The sequence below is a fragment of the Acanthochromis polyacanthus genome, chromosome 1, assembly GCF_021347895.1.
Source record: "Acanthochromis polyacanthus isolate Apoly-LR-REF ecotype Palm Island chromosome 1, KAUST_Apoly_ChrSc, whole genome shotgun sequence".
Taxonomy (NCBI): Eukaryota; Metazoa; Chordata; class Actinopteri; family Pomacentridae; genus Acanthochromis; species Acanthochromis polyacanthus.
In genome coordinates, this window is record NC_067113.1 from 176,000 (window position 1) to 202,567 (window position 26,568).

General features: G+C 39.0%; 1 protein-coding gene across 2 annotated transcripts; it reads left to right on the plus strand.

Moving 5' to 3' along the window:
* The first annotated feature begins 927 nt into the window (after nucleotides 1–927).
* On the plus strand, nucleotides 928–22,858 carry LOC110946333 (uncharacterized). 2 transcript variants are annotated; one of them, XM_051945380.1, is made up of 6 exons: nucleotides 928–1,146; nucleotides 15,316–15,456; nucleotides 19,357–20,456; nucleotides 20,558–20,713; nucleotides 21,381–21,473; nucleotides 21,623–22,858. In XM_051945380.1, the coding sequence occupies exons 3-6, from the start codon at nucleotides 19,377–19,379 to the stop codon at nucleotides 21,914–21,916; spliced, it is 1,623 nt and encodes a 540-aa protein (XP_051801340.1). In that variant the 5' UTR covers nucleotides 928–1,146; nucleotides 15,316–15,456; nucleotides 19,357–19,376; the 3' UTR covers nucleotides 21,917–22,858. The 2 variants fall into 2 exon arrangements, with proteins under 2 accessions (XP_051801340.1, XP_051801336.1); XM_051945376.1 differs by lacking the exon at nucleotides 928–1,146 and having other exon boundaries at nucleotides 14,338–15,456.
* Nucleotides 22,859–26,568: the final 3,710 nt, after the last annotated feature.

Below are 26,568 nucleotides of genomic sequence, written 5' to 3' on the forward strand. Positions count from 1 at the left end.
GTCAAAATTGGCGTTTAAAAATAAAAGAGGATAGAGTAGATTTACCTTTGGGGCCCAAAGGTCAATTGGCGAACTAAAATATAGAGAAGAAGGGATGAAATGAGAAGAGAATAAGAGGTCTAAAGGAAAATAAAGGAAATAGGATAGAAAGCCGCAAATCTGGATTAAAAGCCCTCTTAGACGCAGTTTAGTATACTGGCCGAAAAACCTATTACATGTGAGCACATGTAGTAGGTCAGTTCCATAAAAGAGAAAGGGAACTGGGGGTGTAGATTTACTTTAGTCATAGATAAAGCGCTTTAAAGTTCCGGCCGTAGACGTATGGTTTCCTAAAGTAGCTTTTTGACTGAGTTGTTTATGCTCCATGGTAGCCCAAATTTAGGTAATAAGGAAAAAGAGAGAAAAAGAGAAAAGAGAAGAAGAGAAAAGGTGCGGCTGAAAGCATGCTTCTTAGGATATGTGTGAATGATTTGATTCCGGGATCGGATGCTGATTGTGTGTTTGGGTGATGTTGGATAGGCCTATGTGTTTTATTTTGTGGATTTGTTTGATTTTGGGTTGAATGGTTGCATTTAATTTGAATGATTTTTTGTGCCGGCGGTTGCGTCTGTGTCTCTGCAGCTCTGTCTCAGCTCCGTCTGTCTGCGTCTGTCTGCGTGTGTGTGTGCTGCTGGTGTGTGAGAGGCTGATGAGCGCTGTAATGTATGAATGAAATATGTCAGTTTTTGTTGGAAAACACATATATATAGGTTGAGCTTTCATAATTCAAATGGAGATACGTTTTTGTTGATATCGAAGACGCACTTAAAAAAGTGATTCTGGAGAGTGGTAAATAAAATCAATCCAAGCCATATACATTTTACCTGAATATTGCAGTGAGCTATGGAATTATAACGCAATGGGTAAATTATACACTTCTTACCCATTTGTTAACGTTAACAACTATAGCATAGAAAATACAGTAAAATACACCCCAAAACCGTGAGTCCTGTGCTCCAAATTGCGCATGCTTCGAACCGCGTTTTTGACTGAGCGAAACAAGGAATTATGGGACTTTCTTCTGGCTGCCATCTACTTGAAGAGAACATTTGAATGTGCTGGTGCTGGCGCTGCCGCCGCTGCTGTCAACCTTGAACACGACTGCAGGTAAGTTTCAATGATCAGGGCTTTCCATAAGTGCTGGCTGCCGGCTTAAAAGCCGGCTACTCATTTATATTCGGGATATTTTTCGCGTGATGCGGTGCGTAGTTGCACGTGCAGTCCTCCACCGGAGTTTCCTTTCAAATTTAAGCGCGAGTCCCGCCGTGACACGGCTTTATTTCCACCAGAGAGAGAAGGAAAGGGAGTAGTGAGTTATTTATCGGAGTTGAAATAGTTTGCAACTTGTTGAGATAACTATGAAACTCTGCTGGGCGCTGTGAGCGAACATCCATCCGCCCGCTCGTCTCTTAGCTCGTCAGTGGTGTCAATGGGGTGGGGGGGGGCTGAAGTTGGTTAGTTGGGTTAATCCCGGTGTTACTTACCCCCGATAGGAAGTGTATCCCCTGTCCACGGGAGCGCGCACGTCAAGCGCTATAAGGATGGAATTTTACGGTATAAAATGGCAAATACTATTATGCATATTGTTGTATGGATGAGTGAGTGTTATCTTATTTCAGTTTTGTTTTGTTTGAGAGTACAAAATGTATCTATCAAAATAAACAAGTCCGTTTTTTGAAATTCTTGAAGTTGTCGAACTGTCGTCATTTATTACACTGTGTAGCGCCGTGAAGAAAAGCTCTTCCAAAGGATCTATACTCTTCACAAGTAATGCTTTATCTCTCTTCATACCATGGTCATACGCTGAGCTTTGACTGTTCTTTGGGATACTTTTTCTTCGATTAGCCTGCTACTGCAATGTACGATCATCCGGAAGTTGTGTCCACACTTTCAAAATAATAGCACGTATCCATGAAAAACGTGAGGACTCGACCTAAAAGTAAGACAACTCCAAACACAAGCTTGTAAACAATTGTATTTTTTGAGACACAGTTTGAACACTAACTTTAAAGCTCTGCCAGCACAATGGTAATAATAATAATAATAATAATAACATCACTGCTGCATTTTAGTATATTACTCGCACTATTACGACTGCATTTTTCACTGGAAATGTTATTCATAAGAAATTAAAGACAGCCTTATCAATGGTATTTCTAATTCCACGTTTTCTTTGCATATATAAACCTGGCAACCGTTTGATGTGCATTTTTACCACCCCTGAAAATGAAAAATGAAAAAAAAAAAATAATATTGGTGCAGTTCATTAGCTATGTTTCATTTGCTATGTTTTGTTTTTCATCAGAATATGCAGATTAACCACAGTTCAATTCAGGCTCACAGAAAAATTATTGAAGGGGAAGCAGATAATTACAACCATATTTTTTAACCTGCAAAAACTGTGTCCCTCTTCCTGCTTGGCCATGTCAAACCATGAACTACATTCAGAACCATTTTTATGGTTATTTCATGGTCATTTCTAATAAAGCCTAAAACAATGGAGAGTTTGCACAGGTAAACTCTATTTGATCCTAAGATACAAGGGGGGTACAAATTATTTCAGACCATATCTTGCCTGCAAAAATCTGTACCCCCCTTCAGAATGGTCAAATCATTAACTACAATCATAACATTTATTTTGTGGTCATTTCTGATCAAGCCTGATAATACTGGAGACTTTGAATGGACTAGCTCATTTCTATCCTAAGTTACAGGGGGGTACAAATTATTTCAGACCATATCTGGCCTGCCTGCAAAAATCTGTATCCCCCCTTCAAACGGGTCAAATCTTTAACTACCATCCTAACATTTATTTTGCGGTCATTTCTGATCAAGCCTGATAATATTGGAGACTTTGACTGGACTAGCTCATTTCTATCCTAAGTTACAGGGGGGTACAAATTATTTCAGACCATATCTGGCCTGCCTGCAAAAATCTGTATCCCCCCTTCAAACGGGTCAAATCTTTAACTACCATCCTAACATTTATTTTGCGGTCATTTCTGATCAAGCCTGATAATATTGGAGACTTTGACTGGACTAGCTCATTTCTATCCTAAGTTACAGGGGGGTACAAATTATTTCAGACCATATCTGGCCTGCCTGCAAAAATCTGTATCCCCCCTTCAAACGGGTCAAATCATTAACTACCATCCTAACATTTATTTTGTGGTCATTTCTGATCAAGCCTGATAATACTGGAGAGTGTGTACAGGTTTGCTCACTTCTTTGCATATTTTTAATGCACATTATGCACAAACCCTGAACTCTCATTTTATTGTTTTTCACAATTTTTTATTTTGTTCACTACCTAGGATAGAAAACTCATATCATTCGGTATCTTTGACCCGTTTGAAGGGGGATACAGATTTTTGCAGGCAGGCCAGATATGGTCTGAAATAATTTGTACCCCCCTGTAACTTAGGATAGAAATGAGCTAGTCCATTCAAAGTCTCCAGTATTATCAGGCTTGATCAGAAATGACCACAAAATAAATGTTATGATTGTAGTTAATGATTTGACCATTCTGAAGGGGGGTACAGATTTTTGCAGGCAAGATATGGTCTGAAATAATTTGTACCCCCCTTGTATCTTAGGATCAAATAGAGTTTACCTGTGCAAACTCTCCATTGTTTTAGGCTTTATTAGAAATGACCATGAAATAACCATAAAAATGGTTCTGAGGGTAGTTCATGGTTTGACATGGCCAAGCAGGAAGAGGGACACAGTTTTTGCAGGTTAAAAAATATGGTTGTAATTATCTGCATCCCCTTCAATAATTTTTCCCCTTCAAAAATTTATATATATATAAATATATATACAGTGCCTTGTGAAAATATTCGGCCCCCTTGAACTTTTCAACCTTTCGCCACATTTCAGGCTTCAAACATAAAGATATAAAATTTTAATTTTTTGTCAAGAATCAACAACAAGTGGGACACAATCGTGAAGTGGAATGAAATTATTGGATATTTTAAACTTTTCTAACAAATAAAAACCTGAAAAGTGGGGCGTGCAATATTATTCAGCCCCCTTGCATTAATACTTTGTAGCGCCACCTTTTGCTGCAATTACAGCTGCAAGTCGCTTGGGGTATGTCTCTATCAGTTTTGCACATGGAGAAACTGAAATTCTTGCCCATTCTTCCTTGCAAAACAGCTTGAGCTCAGTGAGGTTGGATGGAGAGCGTTTGTGAACAGCAGTCTTCAGCTCTGCTCACAGATTCTCCATTGGATTCAGGTCTGGACTTTGACTTGGCCATTCTAACACCTGGATACGTTTATTTGTGAACCATTCCATTGTAGATTTGGCTTTATGTTTTGGATCATTGTCCTGTTGGAAGATAAATCTCCGTCCCAGTCTCAGGTCTTTTGCAGACTCCAACAGGTTTTCTTCCAGCATGGTCCTGTATTTGGCTCCATTCATCTTCCCATCAATTTGAACCATCTTCCCTGTCCCTGCTGAAGAAAAGCAGGCCCAAACCATGAGGCTGCCACCACCATGCTTGACAGTGGGGATGGTGTGTTCAGGGTGATGAGCTGTGTTGCTTTTACGCCAAACATATCGTTTTGCATTGTGGCCAAAAAGTTGGATTTTGGTTTCATCTGACCAGAGCACCTTCTTCCACATGTTTGGTGTGTCTCCCAGGTGGCTTGTGGCAAATTTCAAACGAGACTTTTTATGGATATCTTTGAGAAATGGCTTTCTTCTTGCCACTCTCCCATAAAGGCCAGATTTGTGCAGTGTACGACTGATTGTTGTCCTATGGACAGACTCTCCCACCTCAGCTGTAGATCTCTGCAGTATATATAATATATATATATATATATATATATATATATATATATATATATATATATATATATATATATATGAAAAATTTTGCCTATAAATTAACATTTAATCCTAATCTAAGATAAGGATTGATTGATTGATTGATTGATTGATTGATTGATTGATTGATTGATGCTTCTGTTTAGAAGACAAACTGTACTACTGGCGTCACAAGGGCACTGCTAAAGCTCGCAGGACAAAAGTTGTCTCAGGGGCAGAGGAGGCAAACAACATCTTTGACAATTTCCATGCCAGCCCGACTGGGGCCCACTGCGGCCAAACTAAAACTAGGGATGCCATATCCATGAGGTTTTACTGGCCAGGGATGTCAGTGGACATAAATAAGTGGGTAAGTTAAAAAAATAAAAAATGATGTATTATTCAAGTGTGAAAAATTAAAGGACAAGATCAACCCTTTTTTCACGACAGTGCATGTGCTTTTTAATAAACTGTCATATCAACATCATTTTTAATCATCAGGTTTCCCAGTGTTCTGCCTGCCAGGCAAGTGGCATCTCCATTAAGAAGCCAGCTGAATACACACCAATAAAGGTTTGTTATCCAAGTTATTGTTATGATTCACCTTGTTTTGAATTCTTCAATTATTTTATATTGTGTTCCATGTTTAGACTTCTTGTGTTGCCTTTATGCTGCTTTGACTCTTGTTCCTGTTTTTTTTGTGAAATTAACCATTTTGTGTTCATGTTGTGTGTTTCCTGTTTTATTTTGAAACCCCTGCGTTTCTTGTGGTGTTTTCCTGCCCTCCCTTCTGTGTGCCTCTGATGATGATTCCCTCCGCCTGTGTGATTGTCTCACCTGTGCTTGATGTTTCCCCAGTGTCTTTAGTTCCCTGTGTTCTCTGTTGTCTTTGTTGGGTCATTAGTTTTCCTTGTCGCTATGTCTCCAGTGTTCTCTCCACCGTTCTCTTGTGAGTTTGTACTTTGGTTTGAGCTTCTCAGTGACTACTTTGATTTGTTACTTTGTAAAAGATTTTGTTTTGTATTTTGAACTCTTTTGGATCCTTTTTTGTTAGTTTAAAGTAAAGCCTTTTGTGTTTAATCTGTTCTTGGGTTCTCCACCTTGTTTTTTGTTAGTTTTTGGGTTGCAAACCTTGACAGTGATTGTATTTTGACAAGTTTTAAATAAAACTAAGCCACAGAAAATTAAGTGTTTGGAGGGACTGGCAGTTTGTTGAAAAGTTTTATGTTAATACATTTATCTATTTTGCATTTGAAAAAAGACAGTGCGGGACATGGAAAGTAAGCAGATACTAGGAGAACACAATTTTAATGGGAACTTTTCTTTTTACTGTATTTTAGGTTACTGAACCATTTGAATTGATGGGGATGGACCTCATTGGTAAATTGACACAAACAGAGAGTGGGCATCAATACATTTGTGTAATGATCGATTATTTCACAAAATGGCCCCAGGCTTATCCTTTGAAGTCAAAGGCAGCAAGTGAGGTGTCGCAGTGCATCATCAAATTTGTGCACCAGTTCGAGTCTCCGAAAAGAATTCTGACTGACCAAGGGAAAGAATTTGTCAATGCCGTGAGTAGTATATAACAAATTGCCAACATTAATGCTGCATGTTACTTTTTTAAGCAACTGTTACACTATTATGGTTCACTTTACAGAATATGGCATTATTTTGTTTTTTGTTTCTTATATCTTCCTATTTTAGGGAAGTTATGAACATGCAAAAAAAAAAAAAAAGAATATTGTCCTTATTTTTCTCTGTTTTTCTTTAGATCAATTCAAGAGTATGTGAATTACTTGGAATAAAGCGAAGCCTATGTTCACCTTACCACCCCCAGACAAATGGTTTGGTTGAAAAGATGAATGGGACAGTTCAGAGGTGAATGCTTTTTTTACTAGACCACTTAACTTGCCACCTTGCGAGCCTGTTGACAGCTGCATACTATGAAACTTTAATTTGCTTTACAGCACCCGTTGTGCTATGTCTCAACTATATCCCTGTATTTAGAGATGGAATAAAAGACTCAACCCACATTAATTTGGAAAGGTTTAACTAATAAACACATAATATTCAATGAAAGAGTGTAACTTTTGATTTAAAAAAAACCCCATCAAACTAAAAGTTTATTAACTTAAAAAATGTTGTACTTGAAAATGTGTTAATTTTTATTTCTTACATGGTGCTCCACTGAGCTTTTATATGGAGAAATATAACTCCTATCAGATATAGTTGTTGTTGTCATTATTATGATGACAGTATTTTAAATGTCTCATTGTTGTTCTCAGAGCCCTCAGCAAACTGGTGGGGGAGAGACCGGACAAATGGGATGAGTTCCTTGATGCGGTCATGTTTGGTCTTCGAACGAAGAAACAGATGACAACAAAATACTCCCCCTACTATTTGATGTTTGGTCGAGAAGCGCGGTATCCTTCTCAGATTCCAGAACACTACATGGTATGTTTATGGTCACAACTTCCATCAATGACATTTACTAAGGGAAGGTACTATTAAGAGAGATGGAAAACTCCCTTTGATTTTAAAACCCTGACCCTATTTATTAGTTTTCAGCTCAAAAGTTGCATACTCGTACTAAAAATGGATATATCTCTGAAACCACAAGCTCTATTTGAATAGTTTTGGTGTCATAGTAAAGGGAACACTTTTGAGATTTGTTGAAAGTTGCTTATACGAGCATATGTGATACTGGTGAAGAGTAAATGAAAATGGCACACATTCATATTAAATAAAATTTAGGTTTGCCTGGAAAAAAAAAGTTTAAGGATAAATATCCCTTTAAAAATGATGCAGCTGAAGCTCTAAACCTTCATCAGACCATAAAACAGCATAAAAACATTATCTCTGCAAAGACTGACTTTAATATTATAAAATAGAACAAAATTTGAGAAACTTTAGTAAAAATGGCTTATATAGTCCTGTAGCCCAGGTTCTGCTGTTTAATTTGATATACAACATCACTATGTTCCTTTGTAATTAGAGCATTATATTACTATGTGTTTGCCAGCTGACTCTAAATGTCCCCCAGTTGGGGGATCCAGGGGTTCTAAGAATTAACTCTGACGGAAAGCAATCTCTTTTAACTCAAAGGTTGATGCCACTGTGGAAGCTGTGGTGGGCCAGGAAGATCTGTCACAGGACATCAACCACCAGCAGGAGCTAATGGAGGCTGTAAGGGGCAATCTTGCCAAAGGCCATGCAAAAGTAAAAGGCAAAACAAGTCACGTTTCACCAGACTTCAAAGTTGGGGATAAAGTCTATCGGGAAAACATTCGGAGCCAACAGCGAAAAGGAGGAAAGTTGGAAGCCAACTTTTTAGGTCCCTTTACAATTTTGGCTATCCAGGGCAAAAGTGTGGACCTGAAGGATGAAAAAGGGTCCATTTTCAGAAAGATAAATGTGGATCAGCTAAAGTTAACTGTCGAAGATGCCCCCAGAGTGCCCCACTGGGGTACAAAAATAAAATCCTCAGCCCCAGCTGCAGCATCCTCATCCCCATCCTCAGCAAAAGCTGCACCATCCTCAGCAACAGCTGCACCATCCTCAGCCCCATCCTCAGCAACAGCTGCACCATCCTCAGCAACAGCTGCACCATCCTCAGCCCCATCCTCAGCAACAGCTGCACCATCCTCAGCCCCATCCTCAGCAACAGCTGCACCATCCTCAGCAACAGCTGCACCATCCTCAGCAACAGCTGCACCATCCTCAGCAACAGCTGCACCATCCTCAGCAACAGCTGCCCCATCCTCAGCAACAGCTGCACCATCCTCAGCCCCATCCTCAGCAACAGCTGCACCATCCTCAGCCCCATCCTCAGCAACAGCTGCAGCATCCTCAGCAACAGCTGCAGCATCCTCAGCCCCAGCTGCAGCATCCTCAGCCCCAGCTGCAGCATCCTCAGCCCCAGCTGCAGCATCCTCAGCCCCAGCTGCAGCATCATCAGCCCCAGCTGCAGCATCATCAGCCCCAGCTGCAGCATCATCAGCCCCAGCTGCAGCATCATCAGCCCCAGCTGCAGCATCCTCAGCCCCAGCTGCAGCATCCTCAGCCCCAGCTGCAGCATCCTCAGCCCCAGCTGCAGCATCCTCAGCCCCAGCTGCAGCATCCTCAGCCCCAGCTGCACCATCCTCAGCCCCAGCTGCACCATCCTCAGCCCCAGCTGCACCATCCTCAGCCCCAGCTGCACCATCCTCATCCACATCCTCAGCTACAGCTGCACCATCCTCAGCCCCAGAATACACTGGATTTCCAGAATATACAGAGGCTGTTGCAAAGAAATGTAAGATTTCTTTCAAATATTAATCAAACACTTGGACTTTAAATGATTTCTCTGAAAACAACAATTTGTGTAATATTCAATGTTTATATTTTGGGCTAGGTTGACCCTTAATCTTATTACTCACTTTCTTTTGGGCAGATGTACAGGATGCCTTGGCAGGACAGGATTTTCATGTGGTTCTGTCTAAGATTGGAGCCTACAAGCTGTTCTACTGGGACATACAGCGAGTTGTTGCAGACATGGAGTTGGAAAGTGAGGTAAAATAATCTTGAAATTTTTTTTAGCAAATATAAAATTTAACTCTTTTTTATGTCAGCTATAAAGATGTACATTTCATTGCAATCAGTTTAATTAGCTTTTTTCTTTTTGCATTTTTTCCCCAGTCAATAAATGCATACCTTTCAGTCCTTGTGAGAGATCACAATCTAAAGAACACCCAGAAGGCAGCATTAATCGATTCTTTTGCAATGACAGCAATTTGGAATCGTAGGTCCCAAAGACTTAAGGTTTGTATAACTCAAACTCTACATAAAATTGCTGTAAATGATTGGACCATTCAAAACAGTTCCCTGAAAATCTAATTCCCTCAAACATATTCAATTTTAGATTAAACCCCTGGACTACGACATAATTGTGGGAGTTATCAACGAGCATCACCACTGGACTCTTGCGGTAAAATCTATAATTTACTATCAAACCATAAAACAAATGAACAAATAGATACAAATGCACATATTTCATACATAATCATACACTTGATTAAGTAAACGAAAACATATTCTTTTTTCATTGTAATAATTTTTAGGTAATCTACCCACATGAAAAAAAAATCCCTGTTCCTTGATCCAATGGGGGAGTCGAAGCAAGGCATCCAAAGATGTTTGGAAACAACAAGGTAATGAATGCTTGTTAACATTTCAGCTTGAAAGTAAGCATGAATAGATGATTATTCAAAAGTAATTGAAAAAATCTATGCTGTAAAAACTGATAACACCAAACTGCTATCCGAACTTAAAATATTTCCATGTTATTATTAATATTAATCTTATCTTTATTTAGAGCCTTCATGCGGAACAAGGGCTGCCAAGTCTCAAGGTGGAAGTGTGATACTGTCCCACATCCAAACCAGCCAGACGTTACCTCATGTGGAGTCTTTGTTTTGAAAGTATGTTTTTTGGTGTATTTGAAACTGTGCCCTTGTCTATTCATTACTGTGTTGTAATATTAAAGAATGTCAACCAAGATATAATTTTAAGTGTTAATTTACACTTTAACACCAAAAGTTATTTACTGACACTAGATTTATGCTGTGCATGAATGAACTTTTAAACCTAAGCTTACAGCTCTAAAAATTTGTCTTTTCAGTTTGCAGAAAAACTGTTGGAAAAACAAACTGTAGATTTCCCATCGACAAAACAAGACATCAACACACACACAGGATGAAAATCGCAGTCACACTCCTCCTTGAGACTGGTAAATAATATATAAAATAGTAAATTGTTATCCAATGAATTTTCCTTTTAAGAAATAAACATTCTCAAACAACTCTGTGATTACACTACAAGTATGGAAATCTGAATAAATAGACAATGGTGACCAAAAAATACTATTTTCTTTGTTTTAGATGACCTGACAGACATATGCTTTTCCTGTGGGGAAGAAGAGCGAGAGACAGAAATCAACTGGGTGAGAGAATGTGTCATCAAATAAAAATTGCAATTTATTGTAGAAAAGAAGGACAACCTATTTCATGCATGCAAATTGTTTTCCAGATTCAGTGTGAGGCCTGTTTGAGGTGGTTCCATCATGTCTGCGTCGAAGGTCCACCAATAGACCAAGTCTTCCTGTGTGTTGCGTGTGTGTGATAATTAACAGTGCCTCATGTATATAGTTCAGGAAATGTGTTCTGTTGCTTTTAAGTTATGTTCATGTACAGTGAGAGTGTTGTTTTCATTGAAGTTTTTTTTTCTTCACTTAATTTATTTCAACTTTTAGTTTGTAAAGAAAATGTCTGTAACTTCACAACCCACCCCAAGTAGAAAATGTTCATTGTTCATTGTCCTTTCCATAGAATAAATATTTGATCCTTTTCAGGTGGCTATACAATACCTTAGCCAAAATTAAACACAATGTGCCTACTGGTCTTGGTATTTTTCTTTTTGTAAGTCTTTCTCTTGTTATTCTGAGAAAAATGTTTGGTCTCCAGTATTATCAGGCTTGATCAGAAATGACCACAAAATAAATGTTAGGATGGTAGTTAACGATTTGACCCGTTTGAAGGGGGGATACAGATTTTTGCAGGCAGGCCAGATATGGTCTGAAATAATTTGTACCCCCCGTAACTTAGGATAAAAATGAGCTAGTCCATTCAAAGTCTCCAGTATTATCAGGCTTGATCAGAAATGACCACAAAATAAATGTTAGGATGGTAGTTAACGATTTGACCCGTTTGAAGGGGGGATACAGATTTTTGCAGGCAGGCCAGATATGGTCTGAAATAATTTGTACCCCCCTGTAACTTAGGATAGAAATGAGCTAGTCCATTCAAAGTCTCCAGTATTATCAGGCTTGATCAGAAATGACCACAAAATAAATGTTAGGATGGTAGTTAAAGATTTGACCCGTTTGAAGGGGGGATACAGATTTTTGCAGGCAGGCCAGATATGGTCTGAAATAATTTGTACCCCCCCGTAACTTAGGATAGAAATGAGCTAGTCCATTCAAAGTCTCCAGTATTATCAGGCTTGATCAGAAATGACCACAAAATAAATGTTATGATTGTAGCTAATGATTTGACCATTCTGAAGGGGGGTACAGATTTTTGCAGGCAAGATATGGTCTGAAATAATTTGTACCCCCCTTGTATCTTAGGATCAAATAGAGTTTACCTGTGCAAACTCTCCATTGTTTTAGGCTTTATTAGAAATGACCATGAAATAACCATAAAAATGGTTCTGAATGTAGTTCATGGTTTGACATGGCCAAGCAGGAAGAGGGACACAGTTTTTGCAGGTTAAAAAATATGGTTGTAATTATCTGCTTCCCCTTCAATAATTTTTCTGTGAGCCTGAATTGAACTGTGGTTAATCTGCATATTCTGATGAAAAACAAAACATAGCAAATGAAACATAGCTAATGAACTGCACCAATATTATTATTTTTTTTTCATTTTTCATTTTCAGGGGTGGTAAAAATGCACATCAAACGGTTGCCAGGTTTATATATGCAAAGAAAACGTGGAATTAGAAATACCATTGATAAGGCTGTCTTTAATTTCTTATGAATAACATTTCCAGTGAAAAATGCAGTCGTAATAGTGCGAGTAATATACTAAAATGCAGCAGTGATATTATTATTATTATTATTATTACCATTGTGCTGGCAGAGCTTTAAAGTTAGTGTTCAAACTGTGTCTCAAAAAATACAATTGTTTACAAGCTTGTGTTTGGAGTTGTCTTACTTTTAGGTCGAGTCCTCACGTTTTTCATGGATACGTGCTATTATTTTGAAAGTGTGGACACAACTTCCGGATGATCGTACATTGCAGTAGCAGGCTAATCGAAGAAAAAGTATCCCAAAGAGCAGTCAAAGCTCAGCGTATGACCATGGTATGAAGAGAGATAAAGCATTACTTGTGAAGAGTATAGATCCTTTGGAAGAGCTTTTCTTCACGGCGCTACACAGTGTAATAAATGACGACAGTTCGACAACTTCAAGAATTTCAAAAAACGGACTTGTTTATTTTGATAGATACATTTTGTACTCTCAAACAAAACAAAACTGAAATAAGATAACACTCACTCATCCATACAACAATATGCATAATAGTATTTGCCATTTTATACCGTAAAATTCCATCCTTATAGCGCTTGACGTGCGCGCTCCCGTGGACAGGGGATACACTTCCTATCGGGGGTAAGTACCTTGGCACAACACCGGAAATCATCTAGTGATAGACTGTTCTTATACTTTTGAGTGTAGTTCCAAGTTCCAATATTATTTCAAAAAATCCCATCAAAGATATCTAATTAATTTTTGCTTTACTGTAATGTGTTTGTGCTTTGTTGTTCTAATGTTTTGACAGGAAAAAAGATGTTTGAAAAATGATCTGAGGTTTATCAATACAAATATGTCTCCTGATTCAGTCAATCACTTTCTAGGATGGTTAGAATCAGTGAAAAGAGCCATTGAATTGAAAGTTAAAATGGACACAGCACATCATGTTTTCAGGTGGTTCGACCTTAATATATGATTTAGTCACTGGCATAATTATACTGTAAAAACCTCTGTAGCATGTTTCCTACTTTTAACTTAAAGAAAGGAAGAGAGAAAGAAAAAGTAAATACATATGTAAACAAAGAGCAATTGCATTGATTCTTTATGCATCATAGAATTAGCTTTATAGATCAAATTCGTTGATGTAATATGCTTCATAGAACATACCTTATTTCACCATTTAATAGCCTGGCCGTACCATACGCAAAATCAGCTTGGACCCGAGGTTTAAAAGAACCAGGCAGCCATTTGCTACAGCATTGCCTTTAGTTTAGTGAGGCAAGTCTAATAGACCCTTAAGTATAACAGACAGACATATCGCTCTGATCAGAGGAGTGCAGAAAAAATGTGCAGAATAATAGCCTTATGTTTACTTTCTACCTTCATGAAAGATCCTCAGACTATTTGTGATTCGGGCTGGGCGATATGGCCAAAAGTTCATGTAGCAATATAGCTTATTTTATATCCCGATAACGATATGCTTTTTTTCTCATGTGATGGTGGCGGAACTTGGATATCTAATAGTTTAATCAATAATGCAGTATGGAAATTCAGTTTCAAATATTTAACAGAACAATTTCAAAGGTAGTGTTGTGCGAAAGTACTGATCCCCACAAAAATTTGTATCCCCTGCCGCAGGAGCGCACAAACGTCCGCTGCTTGTGCCTCTAATTTGACAAGACACTTCCCCTATGAGTTTTTTGTCTCTGATAATTCCTTTCTTTTTAATCTCCTTTCATTTTAGCTTAAATTGGTGAGGTACAATTGCATGTTTCAGTGTCAGAGACAGTTCAGTGCTGCAGTCAAAACAGTCGAGCATCGACTACTCAATCACTCCACATATCCCTTAGCACATAATAGCATAGTGATTATTTTAACTCTTATTTTGTACCTACTATTACATTGGACTCTCCTTAGTAGTTTAAGTTCATATAGTACAGTTTGGTTATTTAATTATAAAGTTACCCTGATAACTAGCATGTGCGCTCCTGGGCAAGGGATACAAATTTTCACGGGGATCAGTACTTTCGCACGACAGTGGCATGTAAATTATTGAGGTTTATTTCCACCATTTTCTCCCTGCTAGCATCTCCAGTCCACTCAGCTGCTTCACCTGAGTTTGGAAGCATGCCACAGTCACGTGTTAACACAAAAACCAGATGTTGGAAACCAGGCTAAAAACAAGCTAGTATTCATTCTCTATGCGGGGAAATCTGTGGTTAAACTCAATTAATATATCATTATACCGGCCCATTTCCTCACTAGAACCGTGTATAATGGACATGGGTTTGGGTAATTTCACCCAAGCTGATAGATAATGACGGTGTGTGTTTAAAAAGCATGTAGTGACATTACCTTCATGTCCTTTGAGGTCAAGTTTTGCTTTGAAAACCGGAATTAGTTATTTTGAGTGCAGCGTGGTGTAGCTGAGTGGAGTGTATTAGTGCTGCTGGTTGGAGTAAAAAAAACATAAGCATATCCACATGTGCAGAGGGGTGTGCATTAAAACACTAAACCGCAAGAGAAACGATAGCGCTTTATGTTAGATGATAGACTTTCTCTATCGCCCAAACTATATATTTTTTCTTATCGCCCAGCCCTAATTGTGATGTTAGATAAATGAATTTTAACTTGTTAGTTGTTACAGGGAGAGTTGAAGGCTTGGTTCCACATCATGGTCTAAAATAACATCTGCATGATATGAAACTCTGACCTGGTTTCACAGCTCCCGTCTTTGCAGCACAGTGACTCTGCACCCAGTAAAGCATAATGTGTTGTTTGAGGTTACTATGAAGATAACTATCTCTTAAATATATATTAGACCTTATGTATTTGTTGGTACATGTCTAATATTTTATTTTGTATTTGTTTTGTTCTTATTTCTGTTGCAGGCACAGTCACTCACTATTTGACCACTCTTCAGTTCTTTTCATCTGTTCTTCAAAAGCAGAGACTCACTGACAGACCACTCAGTTACCAGTTCTGGGGTGACACACCCACCCTGGCCCCCACCCCCAGTGTATCTATTACAGGTATGCAAGTTTTCTAAATAAGATACATCACATTGACCTCAAACAGTTACCTTAACCAAAGTCCTCAGTTATGGGAAAATGAACTGGAAATGCAAGTTGTGCAACTTCACAACATCAAAAAGATTAGCCCTGCTGAAACACAGTCGGCTAATACATGGACATTTTGGTCGAGTCCCCTCCATACCCTGCTTGTATGCAGATTGTCCCTGCACCGTCAAGACATGGGGTGCATTAAGGACACATTTATCAAGGAACCATTCTCAGTCAACCCAACCAGGCATGAGCCTTTCGTTCACATGCATTGTCTGTTGTTCTTCCTCTTTTGACAATGAGAGGCAATTCTTTGAACATCTTGGTGGCCATCTAAAAAAGTTTGAAACTGTGCCATGTGTTTTTGAAGGTTGTGATTTTAACACCAACAAATATACAACGTTCCACAGCCACAAGAGTAGAAAACACAACCCACATTCATTGGAAGATTTCAAGACCAATGTTCTTCATAAACACCAAAATAACCCGGACCAAGAGAGTGATTATGTTGAAGATGAAAACGACTGCGACTCAGTTCTTGAGGAGGATGAGGACTTAAACAAAATCATTACCAAGAGAATGGGGTTGCTCCTCCTGAAAATGGAGAGCATTTTCAATGTCTCCAATTCATGCATTGACGAACTAGTAGAGGAACTTCATTTCCTTACAGCATCTGCATCTGGCCCTGTCATAAAAGAGATCATTCTGAGCACTTTGAGAAAACATGGCTGTACATTTGAAGACTCAGTGATATCAGAACTGATCAAAGACCTTTGCCAGCTAAGCCCTGTCTGTGCTGCTTTACGAGTGGATGGGCCTTTGAGCAGTCAGTTCAGGAGAGAGCAGTTTAGAAAGGAGCATCTCTCATCAACTGAACCAGTTGAGTACATACTGGATAGTACAGAGAAAAAAACATTTCAGTATATACCAATCCTCCCATTATTATCTCAGCTTGTGGACAACAGACACATTCAAAACACAATATTACAAAACAAAAGGTCATCTGATGTCTCTTCTGGATACAAATCCTTCAACGATGGATCTTTACTAAGAGAAAACAGCTTTTTATGTGAAGATGAACTTAAACTTCCACTCATCCTTTATATAGATGACTTTGAGATATGCAACCCTCTGGGAACATCCCGTAAGAAGCATAAAGTCACAGCTGTGTACTGGGTGTTTGCAGACATACCTGCCACATTGAGATCTACATTGACTTCCATTTACTTAACCATTTTGTGCAAGGCAAATGATGTCAACCAGTATGGCTACGTAAAAGTTTTGGACCCACTGCTGAAAGATTTGAAGTCCTTTGAGGATAATGGTATTTTTATTTCAAGTCTAGGCAAAGTGGTCAAAGGCACTGTTCTTGCTGTAGTCGCTGACAATCTTGGTGCTCACTCAATAGGCGGGTTTGTTGAAAGCTTTTCAGCTTCACATTTTTGTCGCTTTTGCACTGGAGAACGGTCACAAATCCAGGAGCATGAAATAGCAGAAGGACTGTTTCCTCTACGGACCAAGTCTAACTATGCCATGCATGTCAAAGCAGCGCTGTCTGATCCTGCAGGATCTCACCACTGTGGAGTTAAAAGACAGTGTCCCATCTCAGACAGACTCAAACATTTTCATGCTACATCAGGTTATCCTCCTGATGCTTTGCATGATTTGCTTGAAGGAATTGTACCTGTTGAAATGTCACTCTGTCTTGATGAGTTAATCAGGAAGAAATACATCTCTCTTCAGGAGCTCAACCATTCCATCTCTTGCTTTCCTTACAAATGGAGCGACAAAACAAATTGTCCACAACCCATTACTCCAAATTTTACATCACGAAAAAGTGTAGGAGGTAATGCACACGAAAACTGGTGTTTGTTGAGAATGATATCACTCATGATCGGCGACAAAGTCCCAGAAGATGAGCCTGCTTGGGAGGTTTTGATGACCCTGAAAGATGTCGTTGAGCTTGTCATGGCTCCTCTCCACACAGATGAGACAATAGGATACATGCAAAGTAAGATCTCAGAACACCGTTACAGATATTTTGATGTGTTCCCAAAGGAACAAGTGAGACCAAAACATCACTTCCTTGAGCATTATCCTTTGCTTACAACTGTTTATGGGCCACTTGTACATTTCTGGACTATGCGGTTTGAGGCCAAACATCGATTCTTTAAAAAGATCGTGAGGCAGACAGGGTGTTGTAGAAACATTCTCAAGACAATGGCAAGAAAACACCAATCAATGATTGCATATCACACACACGATAGCAACAACCAAAGGACAGCGATGTCAGTGTCCCAGAAGACTCAAGTGGCAGTCGATGTTCTAAAAGACAGCATTAAGGAGGCCTTTGCAAGGAAGTTCCCTGGAGAAGATTTTGTGAACATGACAAATAAAGCAACCATTTTTGGCACAAACTACAATATTGGCATGATTCTGCCATTTGGCTCTACAGGAGGCCTACCTGACTTTGGAGAAATCCAGCAAATATTCATTGTGCGTGAAACTCCTGTCTTTGTTCTGAAGCTGTTTAGTGGCTGGTACTTTGAACACCTGAGGAGTTTCAAGTTGGAGCCCACAGGAGAGTCAGCAATCCTTAAACATTGTGAATTAAAAGAAACATACCCTTTGGCTGCATACAATACAGCAAATGGCCGTATGGTGTCCCTGAAACACTTCATTTGTACATCAGAGTAAGTGTAATGGGTTGATTTATTTCTACTATTAAATGTGTATGCACTTTTTAAGCACAGTTATTTAAAAAAAAAACAATTGATTCACCAAAAAATACGTAAATGACCAGGTATCCTGTCTTATTCATTAGTATTGTAATGTTTACAGTATTTAAAGTGACACTCCGGGATTTTGGACATTGGGCCTCATTTCTAAGTTAGCCAGAGTAAAGTAAATATGTCCAGATATTTTTTTTTTAGATTTCATGCAGTCCTTGTAAAATCAGATGTCTTCGTTGCTAAGCTAGCGAAAGTGAATGGGAATGAGTTAGCCTGCCGCTAAAAACAGTCTTACCCAATTCACAAAGCACTCAAAGCAGATCAGTCATCATGCCAGGCTATCCATGTAAATATCTGTGTTGATAGAGTGATTTAGGAGGGAAACTAACCTTGCATTTATGTTTGATCACCAGCAGCTATTTGGACTTCCTGCTTGGAAAACTGCGCATGCACGGATTAATACAAATTCTGTCAAGGGTGACTATTTTGGCACGACACCAGCTCCAATACTCTGCCGGTGTCGTGCCAAAATAGCCACCCCCATCATAATTTGTATCAGTCCGGGGCTGCCAAATTTCCAAGCAGGAAGTACAAATAGCTGCTGGTGATCAAACATAAATGCAAGATTAGTTTCCCTCCTAAATCCCTCTATTTACATGGATAGCCTGGCATGGTGATGGATCTGCTTTGAGTGCTTTGTGAATTGGGTAAGACTGTTTTTAGTGGCAGGCTAACTCATTTCCATTCACTTTCGCTAGCTTAGCAACGGCCACCTCTGGTTTTACAAGGACTGCATGAAATCTGAAAAAAAATATCTGGACACATTTACTATACTCTGGCTAACTCGTAAATGAGGCCCAATGTCAAACATCCCTGAATGTCACTTTAACAGGGATGATACTTACAAAATTGTCACAGAAAATGGAAAAATGTGATCCATACTCGATCTCATATGCTCTCCTTTCTTAATCTCTCTTTTCTTGAAATAATAATTACAATCAAAGAATATCTATTTAAATTTCCTTTGAACTAAATCTCTATTAATTTCTTTGGCAGAAGAATATTGAAGCAAACCTATGCAAGTAAGTTCATCAGCTATTAATAACCTGTCTATTTCTTTCTTTCTTTGTTTCTACAGCTGAGGAAACGCACCAAACAATGATGGTGGTCCAGTTAAGAGTCATTTTGGAAGAGCACAGAATTGAAAAGTTAACACTCCCAACAGGAATTCCTGATACAGTGGAGGAACTTATTTCCATAGTGACTCAAACTTTCCAGTTGCATGGGGAATTTGGACTGCTATACCAAGACAAAGACTTTGACAATCAATTTTTCAGCATCACCTCAACTGCTGACTTGTATGACAAGGCTACCGTTAAAGTGATCCTCAAAGAACCAAGATTTACCCTTGACCTGCACCCAGTATGTGAACCAGGACCATCATCTACATTAAGCTCTTTGACTTCTGTGAGCACCCATCCTGCAAGTACTACTGAAATGGACATCTCCCCTGCAGATAATGATGCATCCTCACAAGCGTCCGACTGCACATCGTCAAGTTCTAGGGACACCATTATTCTCCCTGATTCATGCCGCCTTTCTGCATGGCCACTGCCATTTCAAGTACCAGAGTTTTCTCGAGATGTAGAACTAATCCTTGCAGAGGCAAACATCTCATATCATGCAACTGGAAGACACTTCATGGATGCCAGTATTAAATCAGCGATAATGCAAGACCTTGCAAAAGTAATTTTTTCGTATACTGCTTACCCAACAAATGAGCAGATCCTCTCAGTTGCAGAAGCCTTGGTTTCCAAGTTTCCTTGTCTTAAGGAGCCAGGATCATTTGCAGGCTTATATGGCTGGCAGCAACGCATTAAAAACAAGATGCACAATTACCGTGCCAAGCTAAGATCTCGAAGATATTCGTACCCAGAAATTGAAATCAACACCTTAAAAAAGAAGCATCCAGCTGATGCAGTGCCATCAAAAAATGTAAAGAAGCCCAAAAAGGCAGAGGTTAATTACCTCCCTCCGCACCCTACTGGTGAAAACCAAGAGACACTGGAGAAAGAGAGGCTTGAGTTAATTTGTGAAATAACAAAGAAAAACAATGCAAAGATAATTGCAGATAAAATGAATAAAACCTTCTCTAGCCGAAGAGTTGAAGTGGTCAGCCTCAGCCCATCTGTGGGTGTGTTTAAAGAAAGGTGGCCAGCATTATTCACAGAGGCTCAGGTGAGAATCACTGATCATTTTTCCTTGCCACCAAGAAACATTCATGCGATTAGATCTGGTCTGTCATCTAAGATGTCATCTTTTGTTCTTTTACTTTCTAGATCAAGGAAGAGTTCAGACGTCTCACAACAGTTTCCTTGGAGGAGACATTCATGCTGAAGCTTGATGAGTACACTCCAGGTCTTTTGCAGCTGATGCATGCCAAAGGAGGAACTGCTGGTTCCAAGATGCGCCCTCTGCTGGACACTTTAAATGACGTATGTTATTTTACTTTTTTCACAAATATGTAATTATTGACAATTTAATTTAAACTAAAATCAATGGCAAACGATAGGAGTGAGAATCACTGGTTTGTACACAATACATTATATCAATGCAATGATACTGCCATTCAATGTTTGCCAAAATCTCAAATTCAGTCACGATACGATTTCAATTCAATTAGATCTAGGATCCACCGATCGAAATTAAACAATATAAACAATATTACAAGTGACAACAGTTATTTTCATTCAAATCAAAATCACAAAAAGCAACTAGATCATCATTGTTGCCGTGACGACGCTGAGAGTGGGCGTGTCTGAGGAACTTCAAAATAAGCTATTTTCAATTAAAAGTGAGTTTGATAAATGGTTACTCTATTGATTTTTGGCCGATGTTTGGATTTAAGATCAATGCCATTGACTCATCGATCACAAGATCCATGTATCCATGGAGATCCATGTACTGTCTCTCCCATCCCTAGTAAACGGCTGCTTTGTTGTGCGCAAAGCTTAGCTCCTTACCATCTTCACAAACTACCTTTTAACATTAATCTTTGAAATGTCAATAAGTGTTTTGGTTTTTGAGGAATATGGTGTTCATGTATGTAAATCACTCCCTGCTCCACTAACAGTCCTTTCACTAAATTGTATCTCCCTACAGACACAGAGCATTGAGAAGAAAAGGGATGCAGTTATCTGCTGTCTTATCAGCTACCTTGGTGAAAGACAGGAAGATCTTTTCCATGACTGCCAGGTATGTCATATTGATAACAGATTGTCTTCTCCTCTCCTCTGGTACCCCCGTTTCTCCCCTTCTCCTCTTGTCTAACACAAAATGTGTTAAAACTGCATCTTAGATAACATTAAAAATGCAAATGCTTTTTGTTTCTTTCTAACATGTAGGAACGTGAGGACTACACAGACAAAACTATGAAGGTTATCGTGATGCACAGTGTCATGGCTGAGGAGGATCCATCAGATGTGTCGATTGTGATTGAGGGAAACCAGGTGATGGAAGGCTGTGGAAGCCGAACAAAGGCATGTGTGCTGCTGATGGGACTCATATATGCCCTCAACCTGGAATATCCGAAGCAGCTGAAGAACACATTTGAAGCTTTTCAAAAACTTTTTTTGGAACTTGACGGGGCAAAACTACTGAAGAAGGTCCACAGCCTCAAAAATAAACTCATGCAATAGACCCAGATTTCCCCTTTTGCACCATGAAGATTTTCCGGTCGGACATTGCTAAATGGAGTTGCAATGGAGTGTAGTTTTTTTTCTTTTTTGTCCCCTGTTCCCTTCTTTGCTCAACACAGACCCACCCGCATCAACAGACACGGGCACATAGACACAGAAATCTATTTACAGTTGGATACAACCTCTCAGCCCACTCCATTGCTCTCTGATTTCACCAGATTGGCAGGAAAGGAAAACCAATAGAAAATGGCCAGTTTGGCCAATGCCACCATGTGTTGCCTGAGGAGTTTTGATCTCTTTCTCTACCCTCTTTTCCTCCAAAATTGTTTTATTCTTATCCCGAGAGTGAGAGCAAGCAGAAAAACTAAAGAGTGTTGGTGTTCTGTCTTTATCCAGATGTTTGATACATAAACAACTTTGTAGTTTGTGTGCACTTTTGGCTTTTAAAATAGAAAAGGGCTCTGAAAGCGTTGTTTGCAGAAGCTACAAACATTTGAAGCAGTTAGCTTTGGCAGTTTTAAAATGGGTTTATTCATTGAAATGTTGTTTGAAGCTGTTGTACTGCACTTTATTTTGTGTTGTTTGATAATTTGGTGCATCATTGCTGCATATAAAAAACATTTGTTTTATTATTGAATGTACAAATGCACCTGGATTGCAGATTAGGTTGGTCGCTGTAGTGTAAAACTGAAGGAACACAAGTGTTTAGGTACAAGCAAAATCATTGGACATCCCGTAGAGTTTTGCCCAAATCTTTCTCCTTTCATTTTTCTCTTTTTTGATCTCCTCACAATCGAGCCAGGATGTCCCAAAACAGCATTTTATTGAAACAGATTTTTTCTTTGAGTTATAAAACCGGTTCAATAAATGTATGAAGCTGTTGTGCTGCACTTTATGCTGTTTTTTTTCTGATTTTGTGGATTAAAAACATTGAGATGACAAGCCATTTCAATCTCTTTTTTGAGGGTGGGGGGTACATCCTACCTTCCATATAAAAGTAATCTTTGTTAACTAATATTAAGTCATTTTAATTAGTATTTATTGGGTATTATTTATCAGTAAACATGAGCTAATTTTTACCTTATTTCAGTGAGGAAGTACCTGTTAAATAGATACAATAATGTAAGGTAAATTTTACCCAATTTATTTAGGTAATGAATAGTTTTTTACTTTATGTTTTTATTATTAATATATCAAAGTAAATGTAACCCACAAATGTCAATGCAAATTGTTACCTCAGATTTATTGGGTAAATTCTATAGATTAGTTTTTACAGTGCGTATAAGCTTTTGTCTGCTAAACTTTATGAGCCCTATTGAGGACTTTTTGTAAATTTGGTAATAAAATGAAATAAATGAGCCTTATAAAGGACTTTTGTAAATTGATAATGCATATGAGCCTCATGGTGGACGTTTCTGTACTTGATATAAGCATATGAGCCTTTGCTGAGTCCGAGAGATCAGCGAGGACATTCTGTTTGCAATAAGCATAAATAAAACATCTTAGAGGAAACACACACAGGGAAAGAAAACCTCAATAAAGTTTTCAGGGTTAGATGTTGTGTGTTGATAATGCGGATGGCAGTGGTGGATGGACTGGTTGTTGACTGGTGTAAAATCTTTCATTCTGAATTTGAGTTTAAAAGTTTTAAATGAGGGGAAGTGAGGCTTAGCCTATCTTTAATTGAGTGTTGTTAGTGGTTTTTGTGTGTTAAATGTTCTGTGTGTGTGTGTGGTGCTGCAGCTGAGTCCGGAAGGCTGTAGTATGCAACTGATATATATATAGAATAGAATTCTTATTAAATAAATATAGAGAGGCTGTGATTGGTTATAGAAGAGTTGTTGACATGTGAGGAGAGTTTGCCACCTCAGTGTTGATACCAATGATCCCTTCTGCAGGGGGACGTTTATGATTTTGTAAGACCTTATGAGCCTTATAGGAGGACTATTGAGTTGATAATATGTTTGAGTCTTATAGAGGATGTATATACATCTGAGAATTATATCTGAGCCTTTGTGGAGTCTGAGGAGGAGGAGAGACCAGTGAGGATATTCTGTGTGCATGAGCATGCATACATACTTGATGATTAATAGTAACAGAGGAAGACATTTTCTGATGGAGTTTGTTAGAATTGGGGAAAATAGAGTCTGATTTCTATAGGGGTGGAGACTTATTACTCTGGTAACGAGGTGCTTTTCGCATGAGGTTGATTTGATTTGTAGAGGTAGTTGAGGTTGGATGGTCTCACTGTGAAGTCCAGTACAGACTGGAAGTGGTGGATAAACTTAAGAGGAGGAGCCATGTTGATAAACTTCTGAGTGTGTGAGGAGCAGTGAGGGAACCTCCTCGCTTTTCTTCTCTCCTTGTGTGAGAGAGAAGGAGAAACAGCAGGATGTTATCCAACTATCAATAGATTTACATACATACTCCATTGATTCTTGATTCACAATGTATTTAGTGTAAAATTAAGTATGGTTAATTTAGAATCCATGAGGAATAAGAAATCTGTTATCTTCACAGAGACTCTTAAGGGAGGACATGTGTTGGGAACAATTAAAATGACTTAGATGTTGACAAATATATGCAAATTACAAAGAGTTGTTTTTTGGTTTCATGAAACATTAACCTTGTGTTTGTTTTCTTTGTGTATCGTCTGTTTAACTATGGTGTGAGCATTGAGGAGGAGACTGAGATGATGGAAAGCATCTGAATTCAATCCCCCAAAGAACTGATGAGAGGACAGCTGATGGTGCTCTACAGCCTGAGGTTGTGGATGACAACAAGTGTGGCTTCAACGTCATCAAGGCTAGTGTGCTTCTATCCACAAACTCTTGCATTTACTCATGTGCACACACCTACTTATTTCTGATACTGGTGACACACGTTTAGTCTGTTATTACAGAAACACTGGGGGCCTATCAAGATGTTTCTTTTCCAACCTGATTCAGATAGTCTTTAGTTTGTAGTTAAGAAACACATGGGTGTACACATATAGGGGATGTTTCACTGATTTGGGAAGAAGCTTGACAAGAGACTGACCATCTGAGGCATTTAATTGATTTAGATGATTAAACATTTGTAGAGAGGTTAATCTGGCTTAAATACTGTTGAGAGTTGTGGCTTTGATGCTGTGGAGTGTATAATGTGAAAGATGGATTGTGAAGTTAAGAGAAGGATTGCAGAAAGTGAAGAAAGTGGATCCAGGAGAGGATGAGAGTGAGGATGGAGACAGTGATGGAGATTGAGGAAGTGAGAGACAGTGGGATTTAAGGGAAGTTGAGAATAGGAAAGGAAGGGCATCAGAGAGGAGGTGCAGTGACTGTCAGGAGACAGAATCTGGAGTACAAGCCTTGGTAGAATACAGAGATGTCAGACAGAATTGAGAAGTTTCTGACTTTTCAAGATGGGGCATATCCTTGGATTTCAAAGCTGGAGGAGGTTTTGGTGGGGTGCAACCTGCCATGAGAGACATTAAGCGGCTTTTGGTCAGTCTCCTGGGAGTTCCTGTGATGGAGGAGCTTCTACAGCAAGCGGGTCTTAATAGTTATGTGGCAACTGCAGTGAATGATGCAGAGTTGTTTGCTGTCAGCAGATCTCGGATGTGGAGAGCGTTGAGGGATACGTTCCCAACAAACGTACATCCTGATAAGATGTTGAGTGAGCCACTGGGTCCAGAAGAGAATCTGGGGGCCGATGTGTCTGGGGGCTCATCAGATGTGGAGAGATGTCAGAGGAAATGACCCGGATGTGAACCAGAAGGAGAAATTCATTCTGTGGAGTGAAATCCAGAGGGGCTGCCCCTACCAGTGAAGCAGCCAATAGTGACTGATCCTTCAGCAGATTGTTTAGTGTTACACTTAGTGATAGGTTTATGATTACACAAGATTGCCACAAGGATTCAAACATAGTTTTCATATTAGTAATGGGTGCTGGAAGATATTCAGTCTTTTGTGAAGTCTTTTGTTAAGTCTGTTGTTCAGTTTTTGTTCAGAGGGGCCATATATGGGTGCATTTGCAGAATTGAGTATTAAAATAGCCTTAAGGAGGCTTTCACAATCAGCAATGTTGAGGTGTTTGTAAACAACAAATATAAAAATTAACTAAGTAAAAAGAAAGTAATGGTGTGTTGACATTCTGCTCTGTTGACATCTGACAATATAGGGGTTCGAATTAGTTGATAGGGTGTCATCCAAATGAGCTGAGTCATTTCCATTTTGGATATCAGAATTTATTATAAGCATTATGTTTTGGGTGTCATCTACAATAGAGATGTCCAAACCTCACAGGTGATTTGGTTTGATAGAAAGGGGGGATTGCAATATGTCATACGTTAAACTGGTGATAATCTGATGATAATCTGATGATATTCTCATAACAAAGTGATTTTCAATAAGACATCATGGAGTGTTAGTTGTTTTGCAAGATACTGCTGGGTGCTTTTTATCTTCCCAGGATGCCATCTGGGAGATTGAATAAAGAGTGGCTGTCTGGAGTTCACTGCAGCCAAATGGACTTGAATGTTTGCATATGGACGATGGAATGGACAATAAAGATGGATGGAGGACTCTGAGCATGGACAATGTGACGACAACACACCACGACTGGAGCTGTTATTGAGGAGTGTTGGTTTGATATGCTCATGTGTTCTTCTG